Here is an 18,187-nt window from a genome sequence, read left to right on the forward strand (position 1 = left end):
GCGAAGGCGTCCAGGATTCCCTGTCATGGCGGAGTAGGGTGGGTGAGGGTGGTGGGTGGCTGTGAGGCAGATTTACCCCGTTCAAGGTCACTCGCACTAACCCTGAGTTGCCATACAGCACTAGCAGCCCTTACTCTAGTAGCAACTCTACTTTTACTGGTCCGGGATTTACCTCTTCCTCTACGGCCTGCCTTCACTGTTGATGCTGGTGGTGACTCCGAAGACGAAGACTCCGGAGATAATTCAGCAGACGAAGAGGAAGAAATGAGTGAAGTGGGGCTTGGGGAACGGGGAGGTGAATCAACTCGGGACTCATGGCGGGCTGGGTCACGCGGGACCATTGTTCTGGGGCTAACACGTCGCCTTTTCACTCCCTTCCCTTGCTGCGCTAACGGCTCCTTTCCCTTGGAGCTAGGGATAACTTCCGACACTGAAGCACTCGTACTAGCACTTTCTGGCACGATTTCCTCACCCGGCTCATCACATGATTCACCCGAAGGGTCAAAATCACTATCCATCATCACCATAGACAATTCCACTAGTCCACGTTCCACTGCAGTCACTTAGTCCTTTCCTGCTTCCCTCACAACTTTTTCTCGGTGTAGAGGTCACGGGGCCCTTTGCAATGGGCGCAGAAGCGGCAGAAATGGCGGGGCACGAGTGCGACATGTCATGACCACAGCGAGGACAAGGAACTAAATGCCACGGCTTATCTGAGAAGGCAAGGGTTGACAATGACACTGAGGATGACAGCTGCTAACTTACATGCTAATAAATTATTGGTAGAAAATCTCGGCAATACATAAAGAAATAGGTAGTTCCAGGTGAATGTAAATGTCACCTTAGGCTTCTCCCTTCCTTTCTGATATATATTTTTATTACAGATATAGATTACAAGGCATAATTCAAAGGGGAAATTACCGTGGTAATGTAGCGAATGAATGCACGTGAGGTGTTGTCAGGTGATAATTAGCCAATTCCTGGTGTATACCACTATCACTTACCTTATTTTCTTTTGGTATATGTTATTTTGTATAAGTATCAGGCATAGGGCTTATTTCAATGGATGAAATCTGTGGAAAAATCCAGGGGAGATTTGCTTAGCGCAGCGCGGCCTGGGAGGTGAGAGGACAGGGTAATGGAGGGCAGGTTGGGAGGGGAGTCAGGAAGGGGGGAAAATCACTAAAATGTCAGCAATGGATGGGAGTACAGATGAGATTTGGAGTGCTGACTAGTGTTGGACATTGGCAGTACTGATAGATGATACAAGCCACCACTTGAAAGTCCGGGATAATTCAAAATAACACAGAATCACAAAAGTGATGCCCCGCGGTATGATCCATTGCGCCCAAGCGTCACGAAAGTGACGCCCCGCGGTTAAGGTCATCAGGCCTGTTGTCTACTGTTGTTAAGGTGACTACCCATATTTTTGTTATTGTAGCTATAGCTTTATTACAATGTCTGAAAAATATGATCTTTATTATGTCTCTAAGGGTCAAAAAATGTCCAGGTATGAGGGGGTACCACCCATAGGTGACATGTAGAGGTGTGCGGTACGTAGGAGGACTACTGGGCCTTGAAAGCAGGCTTTGAAGCCTATGCCCAGAGTCGGTCACATAAAAAAAAAAAAAAAAAAAAAAAAAAAAAAATGTATTTATTCCCATGAGATTATGTATTCCCAGTGCGCGAGGTCGTGGACCGCCCAATCTCTCGCGCACTGTGCGAGCCTACTGTACTTCTTTTACTCTAACTTGGCCCTAAAACAGCCATCTCTCCACCCTGAATGCGGAGTTGTAACAAAGATTAACACTGAAATACGTTGCTAGTCATGAAGAAGTGCTATGAAAAGGATGTAGGGCTGTAGCATGTCTTTTTCCGGATCTGAACTACGTGAAATATGCTGCAAAGTAAAAAATTCTTGGCCAAATTTAATGTGAAAAAATTATAGTGCACATTCCCAGGCTCATTATGACTATGCTGAATAAAATCATCTGACATTAGCTGGAACAGAAGTCTAGAGATATCCCAATCCTGATACCAACATGCATGACTGTTTACCTTGAATTCTGCCTTTTGGCGGAGGGTTATTTTCCGTAACCTGGCGATGAGTTGGGTTGAGCGCCAGAAGCCAAGGAGTTCCTGCCTGGATACTAGTTGAAGCATACACCTCTTGTCCCTATCCTCCCTAATGCCACCTTGCCATTTGATACTGGTAAGATGGATAAAGATGCATCGCAGAGCAGGAAATGCACATCTTCCTCACCAGGGTAAGTCTGTGGATGAATGCAGATGGATAATATTGGCAAACACATAACCAACAAGCATAATTCTTCTGTCATGTTATACATTTAATAATACAATAAGCTTGTTAAAATGCATAAAAAGGCATACAGAGAAGAAAATGCACATCTTCCTCGACAGGGTATGTATAAGGATAACTACTGATGGAGAGATACTTCACTGAGCTCAAGTTATTAATTCAATTGTCTGACATACCGAGTCTTAGATACAGAGGAAAACCACATCTTCATGGGGGTATTTCTGAGGATGGTTACAGAAATGCAGGCAGTTACAGACTTTCATTAGCCACAAATTTTGACTTATACTGTTTAACATACAATGTGTCGTTGTAGTGGTAGTAGCCCCAGGTTCATCAGCAATGCGAACCCGGTGGACTGCAGGTGGAAATTTCTTCCTCCTGCAACTCACCATCCCCTTTTTACGGGACAAGGAAATAATTGGAGGGCATTCATTTACTGTAGAGCTTCGCCGTCCACTTATATCGGTGCCACCATGTGAAGGCATACCTCTCCATCACCATGCATTGTTGTAATAACGCAGCTGCAGATACATGGCACAGAAGGAAATCTAGATCTTCCTCACCAAGCTATGTCTGGACGGATTTACACAGCCATAGCTAGTCCTTGCTTAAACGTTTCACTCATTTTTTTTTTTTTTCACTTGAAGTTGTTTTAACATTACCAGCCAATATCCTGCCTCTGTCATGTCTGTCTCGTCTTCAACACCATCTGGCACAAATGATGTACACTGCCCCTCAGCCACGCTCTCCCTCAGCCTCATTGCTTGGCCCTTCCCATCTCTTTTCATCTTCTCTTGAGGACATGCATTGATCGTCCAGGACCTCCAGCTGTACTCCAGCCTCATGGTGGACCCATAGTGACGACTCAGACCTGCCTAGGACATGCTTCAGGTGGGTGGCTTTTTTTTTTTTTTTTTCTCTTTAAATTGCTAAGCAATGGGTTTCTGTTTGATCTATGCTCATCCTTTAGTGAGACATTACTGTATATATAAACACAAGGCCTCTGACCCCTCTGTAGTTTCACCAAAACTCTAAAAATGGCAATAATAATGATAAAACTAAAAGGGATTTTAATTCCCGAGCTAGGCAACTAAGGCCATATAGCCCCGCTAGGTTACAGGAGCACACTACCACTCCTGGCATGGCACTCACGGGCGAGACTTGAACTCACGACCCGCCGGACCACGAGCTCGATGCTCTACCTCAGAGCCACCGTACCCCACTCTAAAAATGGCAAGAAATACCCCATTAATAGCAAATACCACTACTATTCCGAGAAATATTTGCCTGGTTGTACTGTGACCCAGGTCCATTGATCATTATCATCAAAAGTGCTGAAATTTCTCATTACCCAGCTGTAGGAGATTCCCCCCCCCCCCAACACAGCTACAACGCAACATGAGAGTTATCTGATGGCGGGGGAGCAGCACCAGCAGCTTAGAAAACACTTCAAAGGGTCTTTTAAAAACTCTTGCTGTGTTGGTATCTGTTTGTGCTTGATGCTCAGCACAAAATTTGTAATACAGACAGATGCAAACTTAGGATTATCTGTCCAAAAAGAAAGCGAACTTTTCAAAGAACTTATTGCTTTATTTACAACTTAATCATGTCTGTCTTCTTCAAAATACTATCCTCCACTGTTCATGCAACATTCCCAACGTTTTTCCAGTTCGGGAATGCGTTTTCAGAGATGGTGCTGTGACGACTATCTTAGTTTCGACATGTAGCCATACACCCACATTTCATCATCTGTTATGAAATTATTCCAGAAGTTTTCACCAACACTCAGACAACTCCTGTCTGACTTTGAAAGGGTTCTCTTTTTGCTTATCTGTAAGCAGACGTGAGACGAATTCTGCGGCAACACGATGCATCTTCAGTGTCTCGGTTAAATCACGTGGGACAAACTTCAGATAGCTACTTCCTTGGACACCTCATGGACAGTCAGGTGACAATACATGTATTCATAGATCACAGCATGCACTTTCTCAACATGACTGTTGCCTCCTGATGTGGAAGACCATCCAGATTTGGAATAATATTTGATGGAGATTCTTCCTAACCTGAACCACTGGAACAACCTGACATTGCGTATGGCTCAAACAATCCTCCCCATACAACTGTTGCAACATCTGAAAAGTCTCCATAGCTAAAAGTTTTTTCCAATTTGAAACAGAATTCCATGCAAACCCATTGCTCAAGATCCTTCATTGTTCAACTTGCAACAAATTGTCAAGTGCACTAAACACACATTCACTCAAGCATGTGTTCCTCAATGACTGTGATGTGGCGTGAAGCAGCTATAGTCGCGGTGCACGACTCTGATGTTGTCATTATCATACCCTGGCAATGTACTTGTCAACAGTGCTTCCGATTTCGTATCATATTATACACAAATCATATTGTTATACATGAATCACACACTTATATTATATACGAAATCGTGTATAATATAACCTTGGTAGGTTGCCAAGGTACGATAATAGCAATGTCAGAGTCGTGCACTGCAACTATAGTGCTGGACTAAAGGTCAAAGTTGCTGCTACACTGCGCTCCCGTTGCAAGCACACTGTCAGTTCATTAGCGCTCTGTTTAAAAAGTTTGTTTCCTTTTTTGACAGACCACGTACATTTATATGCGTATACTAGCAAAATGCCCAGTACTGGCAGGGGAAAAATGACCAGGCCTACAGGTATTTCCTTGGGACTCTGAGGGAGCTACCCCCTGTGGAAGATGATCTTGAGATCCCAAGAGACATATTCCCCATGGACCTACTTACTCCATGGACCTATTTTCGTATTGTCTACCCACCAACCTATTCTGTATGCACCTATTTTCCCACTACCCACCTAACTGCCCTTCTTAGCCACCCACCTTATCCCACATGGACCTATTTTTCCACTAGCAACACCCCTATTTCCCATGGACTTATTTTCCCACAACCAACCTCTCTATTTCCCTGAACCTATTTTCCCACAATCCAACCCATTTCCCCACTACCCATCCCCCCTATTACCCATAGACCACAACTCACCCCATTCCCCATGGACCTATTATCCCACTACCCACCCCCCTATTCCCATAGATCTATTTTCCCACAACACCTCATTCAACATGAACTTATTTCCCCACTACCCACCCCCCTATTCCCCACAGACCTATTTTCCCACAACCCTATTTCCCATGAACCCATTTTCCCATTACCCATCCAACTATTCCCCATTACCCACCCACCTGCCCACCCCACCCATGCACCTATTTTCCCACTACCACCCACCTATTCCCATAGACCTACTTTCCCAGCACCACCTACCTATTCCCCATGGGCCTACTTTTCTACTACCCGCCCACCCACCCTGCCCAACCTCATCCACACAACACTGCTTAGCCTATCCACCGCTACCACCCCACTCAACTTACTGCAAATTAGTCAGTGGTAACTGGCCCCAAAGTTCCTCCATGTTGATGGCTAATTCAAACTTAGTCCATTAGGGGCACCATTTTACCAACTTTAAACCACACAAAAATTTCCGGCAACCCTTCCCCTCTTAACTTCCATTGCAGATAAACATATAGACACTTTAAAAATACAAGATAAATAATACATGTATACAGGTGTGTATGTATACATATATATTGACCTAGGATATAAAGAAAATATACAGACTGACTTTAAACCATGGCATTACACCAATTCTCAAAAGGCTTCAGAACATTTTCATACTCTATACATCGATACCGTTAATATGCTTTTTACATGCTCATTTTGCACTAAAAGAATTTTTTCCTCTTGAGAAGCCCGAATATGGAATGGAGTGTTAGGTATTACGGCTAATATCAGATTACAATAAAAGAAATCTTTGCAGCCAAAGGGGTAATTTTTTGCTACTGCAGGATTATGGGTTTACAGCACATTTCAATAACTGCTTGACTGGTATCTTTAAGTCTGTTACTGACCAGATTAACAGTATTCACCAGAGGCAGTACTTTTCAAAACGTAAGAAATTACCCCAGTGATTCTGATTAGCTCCAAGACCTTCAATGCTACTGCAAATGGAAGGCTATAAACGTCTTTGGTATAAAAAATCAAAATGCATTATTGAGCACTAAACACTACTGGTTGATCAATGCTGCCGTTAAGCATCTTGGGAAAAAAATGAAGGATGGTTCATGGTACATAACTAAGCTGATATCAGAAGGGCTTTAGTGATTTTAATTGTCAGGTACAGTAATTATTTTTATAATCAAGCTTGATAATGCATTTCAAATTATACCTGGTATGAGGGATGTCAAGAAAAAAATTAATGGCATTTCCAAAATTGCTATCCTTTATTTACACCCCAAAAGTAAATATTCTAAAAGATATTATTCCATCGGTGGCAGCAACTATCCAACACAGGCTTTAAACAAAGCACCCACAGGTAAGAGGAAGGCCTGGAACAGGAGCAAAGATGCGGTCAGTGACGGAATAGGTGGTGGGTGCACTGACTTTGTATGTAATGTGATGGACTGGAAGTGTTGTCGGTACTGGCGCAACACCTCGCACAGTAGCAGCAGCACGTGTGGCCGCAGCCTGGGCTGCTCTAAATTTTGCCATGAAGGATGCCCTAGCTGCCTTCACCTCAGGAGTATCTTCCACAGGTTTGGGGGGAACACCTGGATATGTCACGGGAGCAGCTCCAGCCATGCTGTAAAGAGTTGTCTCAATTTTAGGGACACGGGCAGCAGCCTTATTCCACAAAGCCATGAATTCAGCTGTAGCTTTCTGTACATCAGCAGTAGGTCTTACTGGCTGTGGAGCACTATAAACAGTGGCTGAATGGATGGAGGAGGCACGCTCAGCAGCTGCATGCCATGCAGCCATAAATTCAGCTGTAGCTTTCTTAACTTCCTCAGTGTAGCCAACCTGAGTTGGTAGAGAGGCAACAGCATGTTCAACAACACCACCTCGACGAGCTGCAGCATTCCAAGCAGCCATAAACTCAGCTGTGGCCTTCCGTACTGCATCAGTCTCTCCTACTTGTACAGGGGCTTTGTACTGAGTAACAATTTTTGATGCCCTCTGAGCTGCAGCATTCCAGGCAGCCATGAACTCAGCTGTAGCCTTCTGAACCTCTGGGGTTGGCCCAACAGGGGTAGAGGGTGCAGCAGCATAGGAGATTGGAGCTGGGGCAGCAGCAGGAGCAGCATATGTTATAGGTGCAGGTCTGGCACCAGGTCCCATGATAATATTAACATCAGGGGCAGCTTCAGCAGCAGCAGCAGCAGCTCTCCAAACCTTCATGAACTCAGCAGTTGCCTTCTCTTGAGCAATGGTAAACTGAGGAACACCATCAACAATCCTGGGGGTCTCTGTGCTGGGGGCACCAGCAACTCTGTAGATGGTAGGCTGGATGGAAGTTACTCGTGAAGCAGCTTCTCTCCAGGCTGCCAAGAACTCGGATGTAGCACGCTGAACTTCCGCAGTGGGCTGCACCGGTCGTGGGGCACCAGTGTATGGGGTCGCAGTATAGGAGACAGCAGCACGAAGAGTAGAAGCTCGACGGGCAGCAGCTTCCCAGGCAGCCATGAACTCAGCGGTAGCTTTCTGAACATCAGCAGTTGGCTGAACTGGCTGAGGAATAGAGTAGGTAGCATGTTCCACAACACTGGCACGGCGAGCAGCAGCATTCCATGCAGCCATAAACTCAGCTGTAGCCTTCCGCACTGCTTCAGTCTCTCGCACCTGTGTTGGCGCCTGGATTGTGTAGGCACCAGTTGGAGCAGTCTTAACCAGTACATGTTGGATCCTGGAAGCCCTGGCAGCAGCCTTGTTCCAGGCAGCCATGAACTCAGCAGTAGCTTTCTGAACCTCTGGGGTTGGCCCAACAGGGGTAGAGGGTGCAGCAGCATAGGAGATTGGAGCTGGGGCTGGGGCAGGAGCAGCATAAGCAACTGGTGCAGGTCTGGAAGGAGCCCTAGCACTGGCTCCCATGATGATGTTAACATCAGGGGCGGCTTCAGCAGCAGCAGCAGCAGCTCTCCAAATCTTCATGAACGCAGCAGTTGCCTTCTCTTGAGCAATGGTAAACTGAGGAACACCATCAACAATCCTGGGGGTCTCTGTGCTGGGGGCACCAGCAACTTTGTAGATGGTAGGCTGGATAGAAGTTACTCGTGAAGCAGCTTCTCTCCAAGCTGCCAAGAACTCAGATGTAGCACGCTGAACCTCCGCAGTAGGCTGCACCGGTCGTGGGGCACCAGTGTATGGGGTCGCAGTATAGGAGACAGCAGCACGAAGAGTAGAAGCTCGACGGGCAGCAGCTTCCCAGGCAGCCATGAACTCAGCGGTAGCTTTCTGAACATCAGCAGTTGGCTGAACTGGCTGAGGAATAGAGTAGGTAGCATGTTCCACAACACTGGCACGGCGAGCAGCAGCATTCCATGCAGCCATAAACTCAGCTGTAGCCTTCCGTACTGCTTCAGTCTCTCGCACCTGTGTTGGCGCCTGGATTGTGTAGGCACCAGTTGGAGCAGTCTTAACCAGTACATGTTGGATCCTGGAAGCCCTGGCAGCAGCCTTGTTCCAGGCAGCCATGAACTCAGCAGTAGCCTTCTGAACCTCTGGGGTTGGCCCAACAGGGGTAGAGGGTGCAGCAGCGTAGGAGATTGGAGCTGGGGCTGGGGCAGGAGCAGGAGCAGCATAAGCAACTGGTGCAGGTCTGGAAGGAGCCGCACCAGCTCCCATGATGATGTTAACATCAGGGGCGGCTTCAGCAGCAGCAGCAGCAGCTCTCCAAATCTTCATGAACGCAGCAGTTGCCTTCTCTTGAGCAATGGTAAACTGAGGAACACCATCAACAATCCTGGGGGTCTCTGTGCTGGGGGCACCAGCAACTCTGTAGATGGTAGGCTGGATGGAAGTTACTCGTGAAGCAGCTTCTCTCCAGGCTGCCAAGAACTCGGATGTAGCACGCTGAACTTCTGCAGTGGGCTGCACCGGTTGTGGGGCACCAGTGTATGGGGTCGCAGTATAGGAGACAGCAGCACGAAGAGTAGAAGCTCGACGGGCAGCAGCTTCCCAGGCAGCCATGAACTCAGCGGTAGCTTTCTGAACATCAGCAGTTGGCTGAACTGGCTGAGGAATAGAGTAGGTAGCATGTTCCACAACACTGGCACGGCGAGCAGCAGCATTCCATGCAGCCATAAACTCAGCTGTAGCCTTCCGTACTGCTTCAGTCTCTCGTACCTGTGTTGGCGCCTGGATTGTGTAGGCACCAGTTGGAGCAGTCTTAACCAGTACATGTTGGATCCTGGAAGCCCTGGCAGCAGCCTTGTTCCAGGCAGCCATGAACTCAGCAGTAGCCTTCTGAACCTCTGGGGTTGGCCCAACAGGGGTAGAGGGTGCAGCAGCATAGGAGATTGGAGCTGGGGCAGCAGCAGGAGCAGCATATGTTGCAGGTGCAGGTCTGGCACCAGGTCCCATAATAATATTAACATCAGGGGCAGCTTCAGCAGCAGCAGCAGCAGCTCTCCAAACCTTCATGAACTCAGCAGTTGCCTTCTCTTGAGCAATGGTAAACTGAGGAACACCATCAACAATCCTGGGGGCCTCTAAGCTGGGGGCACCAGCAACTTGGTAGATGGTAGGCTGGATGGAAGTTACCCGTGAGGCAGCTTCTCTCCAGGCTGCCAAGAACTCGGATGTAGCACGTTGAACTTCCGCAGTAGGCTGCACCGGTCGTGGGGCACCAGTGTATGGGGTTGCAGTATGGGATACGGCCACTTGAAGAGCAGAAGCTTGACGGGCAGCAGCTTCCCAGGCAGCCATGAACTCAGCGGTAGCTTTCTGAACATCAGCAGTTGGCTGAACTGGTTTAGGAACTGAGTAGGTAGCCTGCTGCACAACACTGGCACGGCGAGCAGCAGCATTCCATGCAGCCATAAACTCAGCTGTGGCCTTCCGTACTTCTTCCGTCTCCCTGACTTGTGTTGGCATCTGGATTGTGTAGGCACCAGTTGGAGCAGTCTTAACCAGTACATGCTGGATCCTGGAAGCCCTGGCAGCAGCCTTGTTCCAGGCAGCCATGAACTCAGCAGTAGCCATCTGAACCTCTGGGGTTGGCCCAACTGGTGCTGCAGAGTAGGTGGCTGTGTAGTGAGTAACTGCTGGTACAGCATGGACGGATGTGTAATGAGTAACTACTGGGGCAGATGTCCAAACAGCCCGCTGGGACCCAGTGGCATCTCCTGATACACTGCTATACTTGTAGCTCACAGAGGCCGAGCTGGAGCTGGAGCCATTGCCATTATCGCAGTCATCATCATCATCTGGGACGGGAGTTGCCAAAGCTGTCACCAGCAGGGCTGCTAACACCTGAAACCAATGCACACAGAAGTTAATTCTAGAAGAAATTAATGTTGAACTACAGTATTCATCCCGTTAGAGATACAGGCCTACGTACGAAATAACTGGGTAACCATGTGCTATGTAAAACATGGGGTTACTGAGCATTTTTTAAGTTTCTAAACTTTAGTACCCTTAACATTCAAGTAGCTATTCCGCTAATACATGAGATGCTGATGCTTCGAAATATTGGGAGCGAGGTTATAATTACTATTTTTAATTTCACTCATAATGATAAAAATTAGGGAAAATATTGCTACAGAGGCTTTGCTGTAAAAAATAATGCAATGGCCCGAGCCAATAGGCTGTGTGATAACCCATGATAAAGGGAAATCTGTATTGCTGTAATCAAGTACCGTAATTTTAAGGAATGTAAAGGATTAACTGCATGAACAACGGCAACATAATACATTAATATCATACAGTCCCATGTGCTGATGCCAAGTAAAGATTCTGGCAGGCAAGCTAAAGCTATGAAACAGTCACCCCCATTTGTTAATGAAGTCACATCTTACCAAGGGCACACACCGTGACCTTGTCATGCTGCAATCGGTATATCCTGGGTAACAACAGGGATGAAAAGTAAAGAAACTTCACCTCATGTGCAGAGGATGTGCTACGTAGTGAAGATATATTTCAATTGCACAGAAATTTAATACGTTTCACCAATTTCTTTGTGATACTATGACAACCACCCTAAGTATTCCGATAATTTTAATCTTTGCTGTGGAAGTTTGTTGTCCTGCAATTAATATAACAAAAGGAAACTGAACATTAACTGATTTTCTTTGCGATAATATGACACCACAGTGTGGTGGTCTATATAGTGCTTCTCCCTCCTCAGAACTCTGCTGACAAATTCTAAGTTGCATGAACAGTTCATTGTGCATTACCAACGTCCATCCTGCATCATTTTCTACCTCCCATACACGTTTTCATACTTTAATGAAGCTCTTTTACATCTACTGACTGCATGGTTGGTTACTGCTTTCATGATGCTGCCAAAATATGTACTCCTCAGACTGAGCCATCCCATCATTACATTAGATATCACTAGTTTGTTTTAAAGAAACAATACACAAACCATGCTTCCTGTATATATTATACAAACCATGCTCTCTCTCTCTATATATAATCCTGTGTTGCCCCATGAGCGTAGGAGCCCGAGGCTAGGCAAGTTGGTCCTGACATTTAAGATGAGTGACCAGCTTCACTCATCCCTGAGCGGCATTATGTGAGCAATAAACTCCAACCATCCCTTGCATATAAACCTGAATAGGCTCAATCCGATTGGAGAGCCTTATTTGCCCACTAAACCACCAGGCGCCATAATTTGGTTAGGTTATATGGTTACCACCCAGCATAGTAAATGGTTTCCTGGCGTACAGGAAACCATTTGGCTTGTCACTCAGTGCAGAGTCATCCGTGGCAGAAGGAGGAGGAAAGAATGAAGAAAGTAAAGACAGGAGAGGAAGGAAGGACGGAAGAGAGGAAAAGGCAGTACTACATCGACTGAGTGGATGGTGAGTGCCCCCACCTACCAGGTGTGCGTGTATTTATATATATATATATATATATATATATATATATATATATATATATATATATATATATATATATATATATATACACACCATGTAGGACCGATTTGATGGCATAATATTTGGTTTCAACCTGATGCAGCTGGGCTACTCCTGCAACTCTAGGTCGTGGTTGCATGTTATTAGGTTGATTTCAAAAAGACCCACCTTGGCTACTATTAAAACTGACTGTCCAATCTGACTACATATGGCTACCAACCGAGCTGAATGAGTCAGGGGTTTTTCAGGTTTGAACAAATGCCGTAGCTGTTTTTTTTTTTTTTTTTTTTTTTTTTTTTTATAAATAAGCCGCTGGATCTTAAGGGAACTAAAACTTTTCTAGACACCCAAATCCTATATCCGTTCCCTGCAGAATCTAGAATCTGATCCACATCCATACGAATATCAGTCCATTCCTTAACCATTTAAACATTTGTCTTCCCCAATCCAATGACATTTTTATACTTTTTCTTGCTGCCTCCAGACGACTTTGTTAACTTTGGTGGCACCGTTTGTAGTGTCAGAGATATAGTCTTCAGTAACCCTTCACAAACGGACGCGTCTCCCTAAACTGAATAAAATAGCCTCAATGTAACAAGTCTCCAGAGAGGTAGTAATACTGACCTTAAACAATACATTTTATTTGTGTGTGTGTGTGTGTGTGTGTGTGTGTGTGTGTGTGTGTGTGTGTGTGAGAGACAGAGAGAGAGAGAGAGAGAGAGAGAGAGAGAGAGAATAATTCTGTCGTATCTTTCACTTTATGATTCACTCGATGGGTTATGAAGGGCCTGGTTGCTTTACTGAATTACGTTATATGAGTAAAATATGCTAAACGATCGTAAACGCAACTGAATTCTATGGTTTCTTAAGATCTTTAGGCAGAAGCAACCCTTTACAGGACTGATTTAGGCATTAGACAGAAGATCTAACAGACAGTAAAACTATGACGACTTCAAAGATGAAACAGAAGCCATTTATTTAAATTTCATACGGAATATATATATATATATATATATATATATATATATATATATATATATATATATAAAGGTAAATTTGATACACAATAAAACCATCCAACTTCCAAACTGAAACCATGTAGGTTGTACGACAATTCATGGGAAGGAATATGACGTTAGAATAAGATTAAACATTTCACATTTTCAGGAGTCTTGTAAAAGCATCCTGTCAGTATAATACCGTAGGTTTATGTATGATACAAAAGCTTTCACATGGTCACGAATTATGGGGGGGGGAAAAAAAAAAAAAAAAAAAAAATGAAATCTGAAAACATGAGCTAAGTAACCCTTCTCAGCAATGACAGAAAACTCTTCAGCCCTCCGTAGAGAAAACGGACATCATTACATTTCCGACACTAGACTTTCTAGTGTTTACGCTGACTTGCAGAAACACATGCACATCAGAACACAATATAGGTACCAATTCATCGATGATTTACACGTTGGTTCTTGAGTTTGCAATAGTCAAAATGGAATATTTGTGAAGTATATATCTCACTTTTTCCCAAGGAAGATGCAACGAATTTCCATACACTTAAGAAGCAAATTTACACTTTCATTGCTCATTTTCTGATTAGCGACGTTTTTTCAATCTCTTTCACTACGTACACTTAAAGAACGAGTTATTTTCTTGGTTCACTGTACTTCTCTTCCAAGACGTTTTGACACGTAGGCTAATTTTGGTGCGTTATCTGCCGGGTATAAACAATTTTGATTAAAGTATTGGCGGCAGTGGGTCCATGAACGCAGAAAGGAATTATGAAAGTATGAGAGAAACTGCTTGTTACGCTAGAGTTAAAAGTCACGTAATATAAACGGCAAAGAAAGGTGAGCGAGTTCTAGAAAAGTATAAACGAGGAATATCGGGTGGAGATTAACGAAAAAAATTATGATTACAGTAAATTTAATTCACGGATGGGGTAGAAAAGAGAGAACGAATATGCAGTGATGCTGAAATGGATGACCACTATTCGATAAGAGATTATATGGAAAGACGGTTGATGAGTTGGAAAAAAAAAAAAAAAAAAAAAAAATGGAGTGGTGGGTGTATTCTACAAGTATTGGGCAGATTGTAGAGCTGCAGAATGAGAGAATGAGACAGTGAGTTCCAGACTGAATATCTACGGTAGTTAGGCGATTAAAAAGGAGTCAAAATCAAAGAAATGTGGAGTGGCGGCAGAGTTTTCTTTAAATTCCAAGTAATAGTGAAGTGACGGCAGAGTTTTCTATACGTTTCAAATAAGAGTGGATTGAAGAGTTTCCTGTAAGTTTCCAGTGATAGTTCAAGCTGTACAGTAAGAGTAGCTCACCAATGTCTTCATGGTGCCGGATCTTTCACTGCCCTGTCGTTGTCTGCGTCTACCGCACCCTTATATACCCGAGCCACACCCGCTTCTATCCCCTAGTCTCCTCCCTCCCCTCCGGACCCGCCACAAACCCCACCCGGCCACACAACTTCCATTGCCTCCCTGTCCCCCCTCCGTCTCCCTCTTTACCCTTCCCCCCCTCCTCCCCAACCTCCTTCATTCCTGCCTTGTCCGATCCAGTTCTCTTTCCTCACCAACTTACCGTCCTTTAGATCGCCCTCTTGGTATCTACCCCATTCTTATCCCCCCCTCACCCCACACCTTCACTACCTTCTCCCTCACCCATTTCCTCCATCACTTAACCTTTCTTTCCATTATCTCATCAACGTCCTTCCCCATCTTATCAACTTCCTCCCTCATCACTCTCACCTTCCTCCCTCACCCAACCTCACTCCTCTCACCTTCTTCCCACACTTCATTAACTCCTTCACCCTCCTCTCTCCTTTATTCATTCCACAACCTCCAACCCTCTCTCACTTTATCACAGTTCCAAATACGCTTCTCTCTGTCACCCTAGAACTCTTACTCATTTCACCACACTATTCCCTTCATCTTCCTCATTCCCTCACCCGACCACCTCTACCGTCACACTATCCCCCTCACCATTCCTCAAATATTCTCCCTCATCCTACAATTCCTCTCACACACCACAATCCCCTCACCTTTCTCACTCCCTCATCCCACCATAACCCACTCACCCTTTCTTCACTACTCCCTAACTTTTCTTCCTCCCTCGCCCTTCCTCTCACCATTAACGTTACCGATTACGGATATGGAACTCGTCCCTCAGCATCTACTCAATCCTTCCTCAGTAGTCAGAATATTCTCAATATCTAGATCGTCTCCACTACTTGGGCAGTCCCTTCAGTACCATCAGCTCTTCCTTAAGTACTCAATTCTTAGCATCTAGTCAGTCCTTCAGTCCCTCTTTCCAGTATCGTCAATCCCCCCTCAGTACCTAGTTAGTCTTTCTTCAGCATCTAGCCGTCAGTCCCTCTTCAGTATCGTCCCTCCTAACTACCAGTCAAGCTTTCCTCAACATCTAGACAGCCCTTCCTCACTTCTAGTCGTCTCCTCAGTACCTTTTACGTTCTTCCGCAGTAACCGGTTAGTCCCTCCTCAGTACCTAAAGCCCCTCAGCATCAAATCATTCTTTAGTATCGCCAGTTCCTTAGTACCTATTCAGTCCCTCAGTAACCAGTCGGTCTCTCTAACCAGACAGTCACTCAGCACCCAGTCATTCCCTTAGTAACTAGTCATTCACCCACTGACTAGTCCGACCACCAGTAACCAGTCTCCCAGTATTCAGTCAGTCTTTTGGTACCTACTGTGCTTCACCTGTCTCTTAAGTCCTTTTACCAGTACCCACAGTCGGTGTTTTCATCTGGGGGAATTGAACCACTCGCCCATGTTAAGCCGGTTATATGATATTCGATGAGCTTTACTGGGCAGGAATGAGCCTCCTTAGTTACCGTACTAATAAAATTTTTCCTTCAATCTGACCACACTTAGCCACCGAGCTAAACGACATGGGGTTCTTCGTCAAATGAGAGTAAAGGCAAACTATGGTCAGTTCTTCATTACATGGCAAGTATTTCTAAGTGTGAAGGATGTGCTCCAAATATAACAACTTCTCGTCAACTGGTGCTGGAAAAAAAAAAAAAAAAAAAAAAAAAAAACTTAAGATAGGAATGGAACTTCGATAGGCATTTTTTTTTTTTTTTCTGTAACTTCATGCTTATTGACCTGAACTGAATCGCGTATTTTTTATTTTATTTGTGCCACCTTCAGACGATTTTGCTCTGGGCATACTTTTCTAAATGGAGGGGGTTGGACATCTGATTAACCACCTTTACCGTTAGATCCCTCATAAGTTGAATGAAATCGTCAGGTAACAGAAAAAAAAAAATGCATTAAATAATCTGACTAAAGGGTTCATAGAAAAAGCTAACCAAGGCTACTTATAATGAGGCCTTATTGAATTAACAAGTCTGTAAACAACTGCTGTACCGTAAATATTGTTGGCAAGTTGTAATATAACCTGATTGTTTCATTTAAAGCTTTTTGTACGAAAATCTCTAGATACACTGAGCTCTCTTCGTCTTTCTTAGATTCTATTTAAATCTCACCCAATAAATAAAGTTGCGGCATGAAACACTAATAACTGCACTACAAAATAATGTATTTGACACTAGTTTTTTGGATTTCAGCTGAAATAAAGTCCTCTGGCGTTAACAAGAATAGAATACCACAGTTGTCCATAATATAAAATTTAGAGGATTCAGCTAAATAAAATCGTGGGACACTGTTAGATAATCAAGACTGTAAAAATTAGAGGGACACCGGGTTTTACGACTAAATTGAATAAAACCGGCTGGAAGACAGAGTTAAGAGTAGGGAAAGTATAAGGACGCCAGATTTTAGGACTCAGCTGAATAAAATCGTCTGGCATTGACAGGAACAGAATACCAGAGTTGCCCAGCCTATCAGAAAATTAAGGGTTTAAAATTAAAAAAGGAACCAATTACGGACCAGTAACAGTGGTACTAAATGTCCTCCTAAAATGTAATGAAAAATTGGTGATATCCTGTTGAAAAGGAAAATTACATCACCGGACTTAAGGGTATAACTCATAGCCTTTCCGCGGTGTTCTTGCAGTTGAATAAAATCAACTGAGGGTAGCAAGAACAAAATTTACATGAATGTCTTGGCTACTAAATTTCGCCAAAATCTGGCGAAAAAATATAAACCCTTCTTTCTCAGTGTATTCAATACCATTAAGGAAGAACGCGGTAATGGATGAAAGGCAATCAACTGCAGCTTTGAGTACCTGCAGACATTTCATCAATTATAAACATGATATATATTCCAGTTACTGAACTCCGAGACTGACGAAATTACTGTGGCTGACGGTAGGGAAGCGCAACAAGCAGGACACACAATGATCAGTGTTGCCTTTTTCAAATTCTCATGTTCCTGCTGAATGTTATACTGCTGTTGTATAATCGAAGACTGCAGTGCGAAACTTGAGAAACTTACTCAAATACTGTAGGAGATAATAAATCCGGGAAACGGACTGAACAGTATCAGTATTATTATTATTTTTTTTTTTTTTCTTTACATTTCCTTATATATTATAAATACTGGGTAAAAGGTTACGGAAGTTCCCACTCACGGTACTGGTACAGTACTTCATGTTTTGTTTATATTACTTGGTTATCAAAGTCCTGTCCATTTAAAACGTTTCCGAAGTGCGAAATTCTTAAGTTATTACAGATTTTTTTTTTTTTTAACACGTAAATTAAATGTTTGCTTTACGGGACCTGACCTGAAAGCGCAATATCTGTGGATCCTTCAATTTTGTTCATGTGTTACCTATATACATCAAAACTACTATGTTCAGAGGTGAATTACCGTATGCCATACGCCTAATCCCGGAGTTTATCCAGGGCGGCCGAGTGCTTTTGACAGACGCTATTGACTGCTCCTCTGTTGTTAGCATAGCCTACGGTAAG

General features: G+C 44.2%; 1 protein-coding gene across 1 annotated transcript; it reads right to left on the bottom strand.

Moving 5' to 3' along the window:
* Positions 1-6,650: 6,650 nt before the first annotated feature.
* Positions 6,651-14,638, bottom strand: LOC145411920 (uncharacterized). Its single transcript, XM_080281891.1, has 2 exons — positions 14,616-14,638; positions 6,651-10,676 (listed from the first exon to the last, which is right to left on the bottom strand). Exons 1-2 carry the CDS (start codon positions 14,625-14,627, stop codon positions 6,723-6,725), a joined length of 3,966 nt encoding a protein of 1,321 aa, XP_080138017.1. The 5' UTR covers positions 14,628-14,638; the 3' UTR covers positions 6,651-6,722.
* Positions 14,639-18,187: the final 3,549 nt, after the last annotated feature.

This window comes from Coenobita brevimanus, chromosome 11 (assembly GCF_032717465.1).
Source record: "Coenobita brevimanus isolate Jiangsu-jjx chromosome 11, ASM3271746v2, whole genome shotgun sequence".
NCBI lineage: Eukaryota > Metazoa > Arthropoda > Malacostraca > Decapoda > Coenobitidae > Coenobita > Coenobita brevimanus.